The 13,631-nt window shown below is 36.7% G+C and overlaps 1 protein-coding gene across 2 annotated transcripts in view; it reads left to right on the plus strand.

Moving 5' to 3' along the window:
- Positions 1-13,631, plus strand: part of SYT1 (synaptotagmin 1) — a 586,821-nt gene that overhangs the window by 426,952 nt on the left and 146,238 nt on the right. The window contains exons 6-8 of one of the 2 annotated variants that reach the window (XM_043880212.1): positions 977-1,099; positions 5,046-5,213; positions 8,325-8,492. In XM_043880212.1, coding sequence (XP_043736147.1) covers positions 977-1,099; positions 5,046-5,213; positions 8,325-8,492 — 459 coding nt within the window. The remainder of the gene's footprint in view (positions 1-976; positions 1,100-5,045; positions 5,214-8,324; positions 8,493-13,631) is intronic. The other variant, XM_043880222.1, reaches the window with a different exon arrangement.

Genomic DNA, 13,631 nt, shown 5'->3' on the forward strand with positions numbered 1-13,631 from the left:
TTTTTGAGTAAAATTTTTATACTTATTGGGAAAATACATTATATACTTTTTTAATAAAGGGAACATATGAATGAATTTTATGAAATTATGAGCTTTCTAGTATTTCCATTTACATTACACTTAAGTTTTAGGTCATAAGGAACATTCAACTGCTCCAAACTGAGTTTTGAGAATTTTATGCCATGATTTTTGCTTGTTACCACAAAACTAATTTTTATACAAAGTTCAGTTTGACAAAATTGCAAACATAATTCTTTTTACCTTTTGGCATCAAACAGACCCATAAATCAATTTAATTCAGCCTAGCTTTCTGTGGAGCTGTTATAAAATAAAACAGTAAACTTAAACTGGAACTGGAGTAGATTTTTCTCTAAACATGCATTTGCTGGCGGCATGTTTCTTTTCTCCTCTTTTTCCATAACCATTGTATATGTATATGTATATGCAAAACACAGGAAATTACGATTTTCTGAGAATCTCTCAGTCAGCTATCTTTTTCATAGGAAGCAAGGCAAGAAAAGGCCACGCATTTCATATAAATTACTCCACTGCATGTAACAAGGGTGTTTTACATGGTGCTTAGCGTAGATCTCTTTAAACTACATGAATGTGAAAACTGGCCTGGTTAATAGCATGTTTATCACACCTCAGAAAGAAGCGATTTTATCAGAGTCAAATATAATACCAAGTTGACATTTTCTTTGCAACAACTCTACATTTTTCGCTTGCAGTATTCTGAGGGGCTTTTTCCATTGCTTCCATGTTGCTTGCTGATTGGGGGGAAAATTCCTTGCACAAATGGAATTTTTAAAAATATGTAAGCAGCAGATGTGAATGTGTGTCAGACAAATGGAGATTCCCAGCATCTCAGTGCTTGCTTCTAACAGCTTGGAAGTATTAACCACAGGCCCAGTGTCATTTTGGTTAGATGAAAATTCACTTGAATTCACATATAATCCCTTTCCCTTGCTTATAGGCCCTGAAGGATGATGATGCTGAAACCGGATTGACTGATGGTGAAGAGAAAGAAGAACCAAAAGAAGAGGAGAAACTGGGAAAACTTCAGTACTCACTGGATTATGATTTCCAGAATAACCAGGTCTGAGGGGGGAAATGTCTTGTAATTCCATTACATTTTCTGAAATACCAGCCAGAAATTGAAACAAGATACTTCTTAAAACATTTCATTTGCTACAAGGGGAGAATGCAATTATCGAAGCTATTGATGAAATAATTTCTAAGTACAGATGGTCCCCCACTTGCTAATTTAACTTCTGGTAATTAGAATCCACAGTGTTCAGCCGATTACATCTACTATGGCACTTTCAGCAGGCAGGCAGAATACAAATTACCTTGAAGCCATCGGTCTGATTCTGAGAGTTCCTAGGCAGAGACCCCTCAGCCTGAGCTACAACCATCTTCTTCGGAATTCATGGATTTAGCTCCAAATAGGGCAAGGAGCCTTCAAGTTAGACCATCAATTAAGCCAAAGTTTTGGGGGAAAAAAATTTAACTGCTTGATAAGGAATCAAGGATTTAAAAATCAGCTTTCCATGAGTTTCATTTCCTTCTATGATACTGGGTAAAATTCCTAGCACAAATGAGTTAACAGTTCTAGAAAAGTAGAAAGACCAGCTAATTGACTTCTAGTGCCTTTGCATGCATCCGGAAAAGTAACCACGAAATAAAAGTGAAGTCGCTCAGTCATGTCCAACTCTTTGCCTCCCCATGGACTGTAGCCTACCAGGTTCCTCCGTCCATGGGATTTTTTTAGGCAAGACTACTGGAGTGGAGTGCCATTGCCTTCTCCAGGAGATCCTCCTGACCCAGGGATTAAACCCAGATCTCCCACATTGTAGGCTGACACTTTACCATCTGAGCCACCATAAAAGTTGTATCAAAAACAGACCTCCCGAAAAGTCATGAAGTGCCACCAAGATGAATGATAATATTAGCTAGTTTTTCTTAACTCCCTGTTTTCATGGTACCCCAAAGATAAATGCTTAAAAAGAAAAATCTCTTTACCTAAAAAGACCTTCTAGGATCCATGACTTTGATGATGATATCCCTTTACCTTCTGAACCGTTCAAGAAATCTAAAAACTAGATAAGAATTAGCTGAGTTAGAGATCAGGTTCTTAAGAATCTTTAAGACACAGTTCTTTTTCAACTAGGGTAGCTTTAAATCTCTCCAGTTTGTTTTAAATCTCTGGTTTGATCAGTTCACTGATCTTTCAGGGTGGGAAAGAACTTGATAGATGTAAATACAGTTACTACCTAACTGTATCATGTGTTAATTACATCCAATTTGATGAGAAGTAAATGATAAATAAATCAAACACCAGAAGTCAGCTTTGGTAACTAATGTCCAAAGTCAGTAATTCTGTGAGAGCTAAGCAACGGCAAAAATTCTGGATTTTATTTAGTGCAGATAACATCTTTACTTTTTGAAGTATCCAGAGGATTCCTCACAAATAATGTATTGATATGCATGGTCATATATAAATAATTGCATTTAATTAGCTTCATTACAGTCCCAGCTCATTATTGTATCCTACTTTCCAGAAAGCTGCATGTTGGTTACAGATACAGCCTTCTAAGTATGGATTTATACAGAATTATAGGTATACTATTTCTACTTAAGTAAATAGGGCAATTGAGGTTATTTTTATCACTTATACCATGATTTGATTATCAAGGGTTGGTTAAGAGCAAAACTGCCTATTATTTATAAATTCTAGGGAAGGTCAAGGTCAGCAAATGTTATCTTAACACATAACATCTTTTGCAGAAATATGTGACTCAGCTGGTAAAGAATCCGCCTGCAATGCGGGAGACCTGGGTTCAATCCCTGGGTTGGGAAGATCCCCTGGAGAAGGAACAGCTACCCACTCCAGTATTCTGGCCTGGAGAATTCCATGGACTGTATAGTCCATGGGGTCACAAAGAGTCAGACACAACTGAGCGACTTTCACTCACTCACTGTCACTCAGACTGCCTTTATATATGTGTCCAACATTTCTCTACTAATTAATTCTACTTTCACATTTTTCAATAGAAAGCTAGGGGGATCTCATCCTGCTTAGTCATAATTTTGAACCTCCTACATTGGTTTTGAGTACTATAAGTATCATTTTATAAAGTAGTATTTTTAAGAATATAGCACTGAAAAAAAAAGAATATAGAATTGATTTTTTTTACTCAAACATGATGCAAATGTATTTATTCTTCCCTTTCTAGCAAATGCATTTTGGGAGGTATATCATTCTGAGCATCTATAATATTCTACCTGATAAAATTTAATATTCTGCATTTATTTTTCTGAATGTTCTCAGCTAATCTGATTTATAAAATGATTCCTGTGAGTCATGGAGTATAAAGTCTGAGGATTTTTGTAGATAAGGCTGTAATCAAATATACACACTTGCTTACCAAAACTAAAAGACAATCCTTAAAGTCCCTTAAGAAGCTTTCACGGTGGAGAAAAATGTGATTTTTATCTCTCAAGCAGAAGCCAGAGGGGAGTTGGAAAAAGTAATTCCACCTCTTATCAACAAAATGCCCCCAAACCTTTCAAGTATAGATGATCAAGTTTAAAAGACTTTAGGCTGTATCACTAGTCCTTTCCCTGCCCCAAAGAAAAAGTATTGCCAAAAGAGAGAAGGAGAGAATATAATCTTGCTTATTCACATTGCTAACCAAAAGCAAATTCCAAATACCAACTTGGCAAACCAAGAGACAAACTGTTTGCTTTACTAATCATGTCTTTATAAGCTTATGTCTATTTTAGCCATTCTTTGACCATCTGTCTACGTTTCGTACACTTACAATCCAGCATTATTATTACTACTGTTGCATGAAGAAGTCACAAAGATACTGAAACATTAAAATGGAAATGACAATCTTTAAGGGTATTGGTCTAGATTAAACATTGAGCCAACAGGCGAAAGTGCACTTATGCACATAATGGATCAATTTTGTAGAAAGTTGCTGTGACTTTTTTTTTAAGAGGTGAATTGCTTTTCCACCCTATTGGTTGAAAAAGGTACAGTCTCAAAATTTCAGACCCCATTTTAAGATGTGAACAGCTATACATTCTGCATTCTCTGAATAGTATATGCCTTGAATAACAATGAGTCTACTTTTGTTTCCCATATGAATCTAAAGCAGTCTGTTGACACAGCATGACTGATGGGAGAGCATCAGAACAGCCCGCTCACACCTTCTGCTTCCTTTGCAAAAACATGAACAATGCCAGTCAACACTCACATTCATAATAAGAAATAGGAATGTATCACTGAGAAAAATCAGATGTGAAGAAATGCAGAGATTTCGGCTGTATTTAAATAAAATCAGACAATCACTTAGCATTAAAAGCCATAACTGTAATCTCCCCTTCTTTTAGATGAAGCTGAAATTATTTTTCTTTGACCCTATGTCCTGTATTTAAATACAGAATTTAATATATAATAATTATTTTACTCTAAATTAAAACAAGAAGTAGCTAGCACACAAGTAAAGGTCAAATATGATAGAAACTTGAAGATCTTACTTTTATCTCAAAAAACTACCCAATTTCTAAGAAATTTCTATTTAGCTGGTCTGAAGCTTTGGTTCAAAATACAATTTTCCTGCTTTATAATTACAGGCTTGTGATTGTTTAACAACTTATTTCCACTTACAAATCACACTCTGGTAAAAAAAAAAAAAAAATAATACACAAGGGCTTTTAGCAACTGGGAAGTTATTTGATTGCAACCCTTTTGCAAATATGAATTCCATATTTAAATGTAATCAGCAACCTTTTAAAAGCCTCTTTTGTGTTTAAAACCAGGCTTCCTAGAGCCTGCGTCTGTCATAATTGGGTTTCTGAAGTCTGGGTATATCATTTCATTTGCCTTCTGTGTTCAGCTTCTTAAGAGAATAGAAGTGTATCAAAAGCAAAGAAGAAAAGAGCAATCATAATATGCAGCCTTATGAACAAATCAGTCTTTTCCAACATGTTCACCAATGCTGGTGGTGGCTGTCCTCCGCCTCTCATTTCAGCTGCTGGTAGGAATCATCCAGGCTGCCGAGCTGCCCGCCTTGGACATGGGGGGCACCTCTGATCCCTATGTGAAGGTGTTTCTGCTGCCCGATAAAAAGAAGAAATTTGAGACAAAAGTCCACCGAAAGACCCTTAATCCTGTCTTCAATGAGCAATTTACTTTCAAGGTATTTTTTGTGTGTGTGTTTACTATTGAACTTTTTCTCTGTTGTTTTAGATAACAGACCAGTCTCATCCTGACACATACAGCTACATGCACATGACCACTTTCAGAGACTCACAAGTGATGATTCTACTCAGAATATTTATAATTCTTATTTTCAGTGTAATGAGGACTCTTATTATGGATTTAACTTTGATCCAAATAGGATTCAGCTCAGCTATTTCAGAATAGAATGTGGACTGGCATAGAACAAGGATGTCATTCGTGTCCAAAAAGTGAGTTTAGCTTCCAGTCTGTCCATGGACCTGAACGTTTCCCCCTCTCTAAAATAAAGCCAAAAGATTATAGACTTTTCCCAGGTTTCCAAGTTTTGAAAACCAATCACAACCACAGAATAAAGTAAGCTATCCAACATTATTTCAAATGATACAATAGGTATTACTCTCATTGCAAAATTCTTTGTGTACAAGGCCAATTTGAGTATTTGAAAACATTCTAAAAAGAATAGGAGCCTATAATTTTTTTTTCCATCTCTAGCATTTTTCCTTTCCTCTTGGCTCTTCCCTAGTGTTCTTCACCTTGTTGAAACACCTCAATTAACAAACGATAACAAAGAGGGATTCTGGCCCCAGAATAACTCAACAGGAAAAGGTCCCTGGCGGGCTTCAGGCATCTCCGTATGTACAAGCTCTGTAGTTCTCAACCTGAAGTCATGCATAAAAACAGTCCCTTGGTTGGTATCTTTAACATGTGAAATTTTTTAATGTGTTCCTTAAAACAATACACGTCTGTGAATTTGCCAGCAGGCAGATTCAGAATCACTCATCTACCAGCCAGCCTCAGCGATAGCACACACTGCATGTCAGCAAACATCCTGGTATGAAATAAATGGATGAAACTTCAGGTGTGAGTCATTCTCATGAACCTTGCTTCTAGTTTTCTAAAAGAGTACTGACTTTCTATTCACTCCAAAATTTGAGTTTGTAAGACAAGAAAAATCCCTCATGTATTGTCAGCGATCCTATTTAAAATCTACACTTTTCTAAACCAAGACAGTTAATGTAGAGTAGCTCTAGAAACATTCTGAAACTACTCAGTTTAAGAAAAACTAATCATTGGGATCAATATGCCACAGAACGTACAATGAAAACAAAACAAAAATATTGCAAAAGGTAATCACACTCATTCTACTTGACTCTGTGTGGATTTTAATTTAGGTCAGTAGTTTCTAGCCACCATTTAGCCAGCACACTCTTAAATTATTTGAAATATTGTGGGGCTTCGTTTTGAGTATCTATATGCTATTTCTTTTTTAAATTGTGTACTGCTAATAATTTCTAGCAATGTCTATAACTTCAAGAATTATAATCATTGGAGATTTTGAAATTGCCTATAAAATTTAATCAGGTTCCATTTCATTTTAGGAAAGTTGAGCACATCATAAATCAAGCCAAAGTATAATATATTCTCATACATTTAAAAAATGCACCACTGTTTCTAGAGAACTAGCCAATTTCTCCTTTTAGGCCTTGTAGATTATGCATCTTAAATGGAAGCAAAATAGTTTAAAGGGGGTTGGCTTTAAAATTGAGTTCAAATCCACTGCAAATGAACTTGACATGCCCCAAATGAAATGCTCCTTTTCTCCACAACAAATGCCCACTCGAAAGAGCTACTTATCATTCAAACAATAAATATTTATTAAGTACCTGCTGTGTGCCAGCACTGTACTAAATGCTTTACATGTATTCATTTGGCCTCAACCAGCTCCTGTGAAACAGACACTATCATCATCATTCAAGGTTTATTTACTTGTCCCAGGCCCTTCAGCCGGAAAAGGGGGAAACTCAGGCTTGGACCTGTCTGACCTCCAACTCAGGTTTTTGACTAATGTCATTTCGTACAATCGCCAACAAATCTAGACAGACTTCAGAAATAAGATGCAATTTTCAAGAGCTCATCCCTACTCTAAAATTAATTTCTTTCTTTACAGTCATCTCTTTGCAAGGGTTTACTTTTTAATTCTAAAGTGAAAAATGTGTTATGCCTGGTTTTTAATCATAGTATTTTAACCCAATTCCTAATAGATGACAAATGATAGAAAACAAAAGCTCTTTGGAAAAAAACAAAATTTCTTGTATATATACAGTCAAAAAATTCTTCCTTCTCCTTTCCTTCTTAATATACAGAATTAATTGAGAAATGTTTGCTGGAGCATAAGACAACTATTTACACTGATAAAATAATAACAAGTGTCTGAAAATTGATGAAACCTTCAATACAAGTCTAAACAATTTCTTAATTAGGCATTTCTTCCCAGTTACTGAAGTGTAGCTTACTTGGAATTGCCCTGCTTTCTCTGAATATTAAAAATTTCACTAATAAACATCCCAGCCCATAGCATCTGTCCCAGATATTTTTGAACAGCTGGAGAATTCATCAGTTTTTGGCCTTTTGCCTCTGCTCATCCTAAAGAGTGTCATTCCTAAGAATGAACCTCAAGATCTAGATTATAATGGATCTGATATTCAAAACATCAATTTTCTAGTCAGCTCCTGTCAATCAGTAAATTATTTTAAGGAACAGGGAAGGCACCTTGTGAATTTCATTCCTATCCTTACTCCTAGCATGTCTTCTCATTAAGCATTGCTTCATTAAACTGTGGTGTCCAAATGGCCTCAAAGAGTTAATAGAACTTTTGAAACAACTCCCCCTGAGTAAGTTGTCCCCTGACAATATAACTTAACAATAACAACAAAACATCCTGCAAGAAAAAATTCCTTATATAGTCAAGTGCAATCAGTTTGGTTTATTCCTGTGTTACTCTTGAAGTATTTCTAGCATGACTAATAGCAGGAGTCATTATTAATAACACTAACAGCTTCTAGAACTTTGGGAGAAAGTGATAAATCACTATGGTAAGCCCTCACTTTCACCCAAGTAATTTAAGCCCCAAGTAGTTAGTCACATGATTCAATTTAAGGGGGGAAAAAGCCCTACTTTTCTCCCTGTTCTGTTTATCCAACATAAATATTAAAATAAAACACTATGAAAAAGTAGCATATTTTAAGCATTGTTTGACACTAGATATTTTATCCTGCTCTTTGTTATTTAGGTGCCATATTCGGAATTGGGTGGCAAAACTCTGGTGATGGCTGTCTATGATTTTGATCGCTTCTCTAAGCATGACATCATTGGGGAGTTTAAAGTCCCCATGAACACGGTGGATTTCGGTCACGTAACTGAGGAGTGGCGTGATCTGCAAAGCGCAGAGAAGGAAGAGGTAAGAAAAACATTAGCATTTCTAATATGACAAGCTGGACTCGCCAGTTGCTACTCTCAAACTAACCTACTGAGAGATGCTGGGCTGATGTGAGTAATGTGGGCCTCCAGCTGCTGACAGCTGGTGAAATAGGGTCATGGGATTGTATAACCTCGTTAGAAAGTATGCAGGTCTACTGAGTCTTATTTGAAGGAAAATAGAGATTTGTGCAGGTCTTGGATCATTCCCTGGAGCCAGACACACATACACACGCACACGCACTTCTTTAAAAAGACGGTGAAAAAGTCACCTTATCCTTTGTATTTTTCTACAAAGATTTTGTTTTCTACATAGCTTATGTAGCTATTAAATAGAAATGAAATGGCACTTTTTCGTTATTTCTGCATATCACAGACAGGTCATTGTTTCCTGCTAAAAATTTCAGAGCACAATGGGTAAAACGTCAAATAAAATTCACAAAGGTAGATAGATATTAAATCCATTTTTTAAATGACTCACATTTTTATAGTATTCTTCACATTTTCCCCCCAGTTTTAATAGGTTTGCCCAGGATTTTTCTGTGATTTAAAAATGGGAAATTCAATATCCTTAGTGCATTTAAACTTCTCTATGACTGTGCTATGTCAGTCTAACACTAGCATTTTCTCTGCTAGTATCTCAACAGGCCAATACCAGGAAAGCAAACAACTCTTAGCTTCCCTTAATTGTTAAAGCAACTCCTTTCCCAGCCATTTTTTTGTTCCTAACATAGTCTATAATTACCCGAGGGATTTAAACTGCATTTGTCATTTAGGATCCCTAGACCCCATGGATTTTGTAAGGTTTGGTCACTTTGGGGCCACCAGGGAAATCAGAAAGTAAGCCAAGCCTTCAGAGAAACTCAGCCAAGACCATAACCTGGGAATCCTTTCAATCTAAGGTTTTCTGTGACCATTATTATTACTCAGTGAAGCTTTAGAACAGTTTGTTTACTACTATTCTGAAACTGAATTTTATTAGTGCTCCAAAATTATTTCTTGGTTGTACAAAATAAGTCAAAATTGAGTTAAATTCTGCTTTTTCTTTGAAAGGAAATATACATAACTTACCCAAATAAGTTAGTCAAAATTAGACTGCTGGACACTGAAATGCATTGAGCCCCACTGTGGCTAGAACCACCCAAGGATAACATTGAGTTTTTAAGTTTTATAACTTTTATAAGTTGTTCTTCCAAATGAGTAGACCAATATCTATTTTAATATCCAATATATGTGTGAAAAACATTTACTCACTTGATCATAATATTTCTAATCATTTAACAAAGTAGTGAGCTGTTTCATTGAATTTTTATCTTTTATTGGCTTATTTGACTTCGTGTAAATTCCTTGTTCAATTCAGTCGCTCAGTCATGTCCGACTCTTTGCAACTCCATAGACTGCAGCAAGCCAGGCCTCCCTGTCCATCACCAACTCCCGGAGTTTACTCAAACTCATGTCCATTGAGTTGGTAATGCCATCCAACCATCTCATCCTCTGTCATCCCCTTCTCCTCCTGTCCTCAATCTTTCCCAGCATCAGAGTTTTCTCCAATGAGTCAGCTCTTCAAATCAGGTGGCCAAAGTATTGGAGTTTCAGCTTCAGCATCAGTCCTTCCAATGAATATTCAGGACTGGTTTCCTTTAGGATGGACTGGTTGGATTTCCTTGCAGTCCAAGGGACCCTCAAGAGTCTTCTTCCAACACCACAGTTCAAAAGCATCAATTCTTTGGCGTTCAGCTTTCTTTATAGTCCAACTCTCACATCCATACATGACTACTGGAAAAACCATAGCTTTGACTAGACAGGCCTTTGTTGGCAAAGTAATGTCTGCTTTTTAATATGCTGTGTAGGTTGGTCATAACTTTTCTTCCAAGGAGCAAGGGTCCTTTAATTTCATGGCTGCAGTCAACATTTGCAGTGATTTTGGAACCCAAGAAAATAAAGTCTGTCACTGTTCCCACTTTTTCCCCAGTGATTTGCCATGAAGTGAAGGAACCAGATGCCATGATCTTAGTTTTTTGAATGTTGAGCTTTAAGCCAACTTTTCCACTCTCCTCTTTCACTTTCATCAAGAGGCTCCTTAGTTCTTCTTCCCTTTCTGCCATAAGGGTGGTATCATCTGCATATCTGAGGTTATTGATATTTCTCCCGGCAATCTTGATTCCAGCTTGTGCTTCATCCAGCCCAGCATTTCTCATGATGTACCCTGCATATAACTTAAATAAGCAGGGTGACAATATACAGCCTTGATGTACTCCTTTTCCTATTTGGAACCAGTCTGTTGTTCCATGTCCAGTTCTAACTGTTGCTTCCTGACCTGCATACAGATTTCTCAAGAGGTAGGTCAGATGGTCTGGTATTCCCATCTCTTGAAGAATTTTCCAGAGTTTGTTGTGGTCCACACAATTAAAGGCTTTGGCATAGTCAATAAAGCAGAAGTAGATATTTTTCTGGAACTCTCTTGCTTTTTTAATGATCCAGCGGATGTTGGCAATTTGACCTCTGGTTCCTCTGCCTTTTCTTAATCCAGCTTGAACATCTGGAAGTTCATGGTTCACATACGGTTCATGTAAATTCCTTGTGGCTGAGGCTAAAATGGGGACCATTAATATTCATTAGCTGATAGGTTTTTGTGAATTGATTATTGGTTGGCTTACTGGCGAGTCCCAGAGCTGACCCACTTGTTCTTCACAAGTCACCTGTCCAGAGTGCACGGCTCATGTCTCTTCCCTCTACCTGCTCGTGTCAAGTGATATAGGATTCCAAGACCATACCCCACAGGTCTCCGAAAAATTGGTAAATATTTTTGTGTGAATTTGGAAATATAAACCATTGAACCATTATCTTTTCTTAAATTCTTTGAATATGGGCAGAGTTTGAGACTTGACACTAAGCTGACAGGTTTGACTCTAAAATTTCCAACTTTAGGTAGACTGCCCAAAAAGAATCACATTTTTATTCTCACCCTTGACTTTCCTATTCTCTATTTCTTTCATAACTTTTTCCCTCCATGACTTCTCTCCCTGTAGAAGATGGTTTTGTCATTCAATGTATTCAAAATGACTCATTATGCAGATGTTTATTATGTAATGCTGTATTCATGGGACTATGCCAAGTGTTTAAAAAAAAACAAAAAAACCGTGAAAAGGGTAGACACCATTCCTGCTTTCATGGAGTTCAATGTTGTCTCATTTTCCTCTCTCATTTTAATCTTTGCCTTGCTTATTGCAGCTAGACTGATTTCTGTAAAAGTCTTGCCTTTAAGATCAAACACACCTAGGTTTCAATCCTCATCAATACATTTACTAGCTCCAAGTCCTTAGACAAGTCACTTATGCTCTCTAAACTTCAGTATTTTTTTTTTTATCTAGAAAGTGGTCTAACATTATCTTGTAGAATAAGTAGGATAGAGTATAAAGTGGCTAGCATGGGGCCTGCTATTTGATATGTTCAATAAGCAAGCGATCTCCCATTTTTTCTTCCTACCCTATCTTTTTGGTGCCCTTTCTTTCTTAAGCTTTCATCTCCCTATTTGTTCTCCACTCTTTCCTCTGTATGTATTTCTCTATTATTTTTCTCACTACCACTGTATTTATTGAATGTCTCTGGAGGTTTTTAATGGGAAATTATTCTACAACTGTATTTTTAAACTCTGGAGTCTTTCCTCTTTGGGAATAATGATTTTTGGTTTTCAGTTGAGTGACTGTTTCCTTTTATCATGATATAGGAAACCTTATAAAGTAGATGTCTAGTTTACAGAGCATCTCTGGATGACTAGATTCAGATATAAACTTTCTCTTAATAAATGAAATAATATTCCAATTACATTTTATGTCTAAAGAATTACTATGTGCTCTCTTTTCATGTTACTGTTCATTATTTAGAGAAAAGTATAGTAGGATGAATAAATGGAAGTCTTAGATTAACTTTAGTTCTCATGGTTTCAAACAAATTTTTTTGCATTTTACATGAGCAATTTTGTTTAAGATTTTTTGTTTTGCTTTCCTCTTAAGTATTAAATCTTGTTTTTTAATGTCACAATGAGTGAAAGACACCAAAGAGAGACAGAAAAAGGAATTCAAGAAACAGGTCTGGAATCTATTGAATAGAAACTGAACTGCTGTTCATAATAGTCTGTTCAAGGAGAGACTTGGATTTAAATAGGTTAATTACAACCCACTAGGATCTAGCCCTGAGATAGAAGGGGGTAGGCTTTGTTGTTGAAAGTAAAAGTCATAAGATGATGAAGCAATTATGTAAGTTAAAGAATTACGTGTTCATTATGTAAGCTAAAAAATTAATGTGTTATTTTAGTGAGCAATTAAATGTGTAAGCAATTTGGGGGAAAAAATGGAAAGGAGCCTCATCTGAAAGTTACTGAGCATATGTTTGAAACACAGGGGGTGTTGCAAAGGTGAATTATGCCAGAAGAGCCTCAACATGCACACAACTCCCATTGATAAGATTCTAGCCCCTGGAGAAAACCTCTCTGCTAATGTTTCCATTCCGACCTGATTGCTGCTGCTGCTAAGTCATTTCAGTCGTGTCCGACTCTGTGTGATCCCATAGACGGCAGCCCACCAGGCTCTCCCGTCCCTGGGATTCTCCAGGCAAAAACACTGGAGTGGGTTGCCATTTCCTTCTCCAATGTATGAAAGTGAAAAGTGAAAGTGAAGTCGCTCAGTCGTGTCAGACTCTTAGCGACCCCATTGTCTGCAGCCCACCAGGCTCCTCGGTCCATGGGGATTTTCCAGGGAAGAGAAATGGAGTGGGGTGCCATTGCATTCTCCATCCGACCTGATTAACATTTTTCTAATTAACATGATCCAAGTCCCCTTACTAGTAGTTTAGGTTCACTTGCCTTTTTTTTTTTTTTTTTTTGACTGATCACCCACTCTCCCACCTCCCACAGAGGAAAAGGGAATCTGACCTTGCAAGACAGTTAAGCCTTTCTCTTCTTTTTGTCTCTTTAAAACAGAAATCCTTTGAGTTTCAAGAGACACTTTACACATAAAACCGTTGTCTTAATTTTCCCCCTTCTCAAGTTAAGGCCTCAAAAATCATCCTTTATAATCAGTATATACAGTTCTTCCATTTGCAAAAGGTTTCTAACATGTATAGC

This window comes from Cervus elaphus, chromosome 3 (genome assembly GCF_910594005.1).
Source record: "Cervus elaphus chromosome 3, mCerEla1.1, whole genome shotgun sequence".
Lineage (NCBI taxonomy): Eukaryota > Metazoa > Chordata > Mammalia > Artiodactyla > Cervidae > Cervus > Cervus elaphus.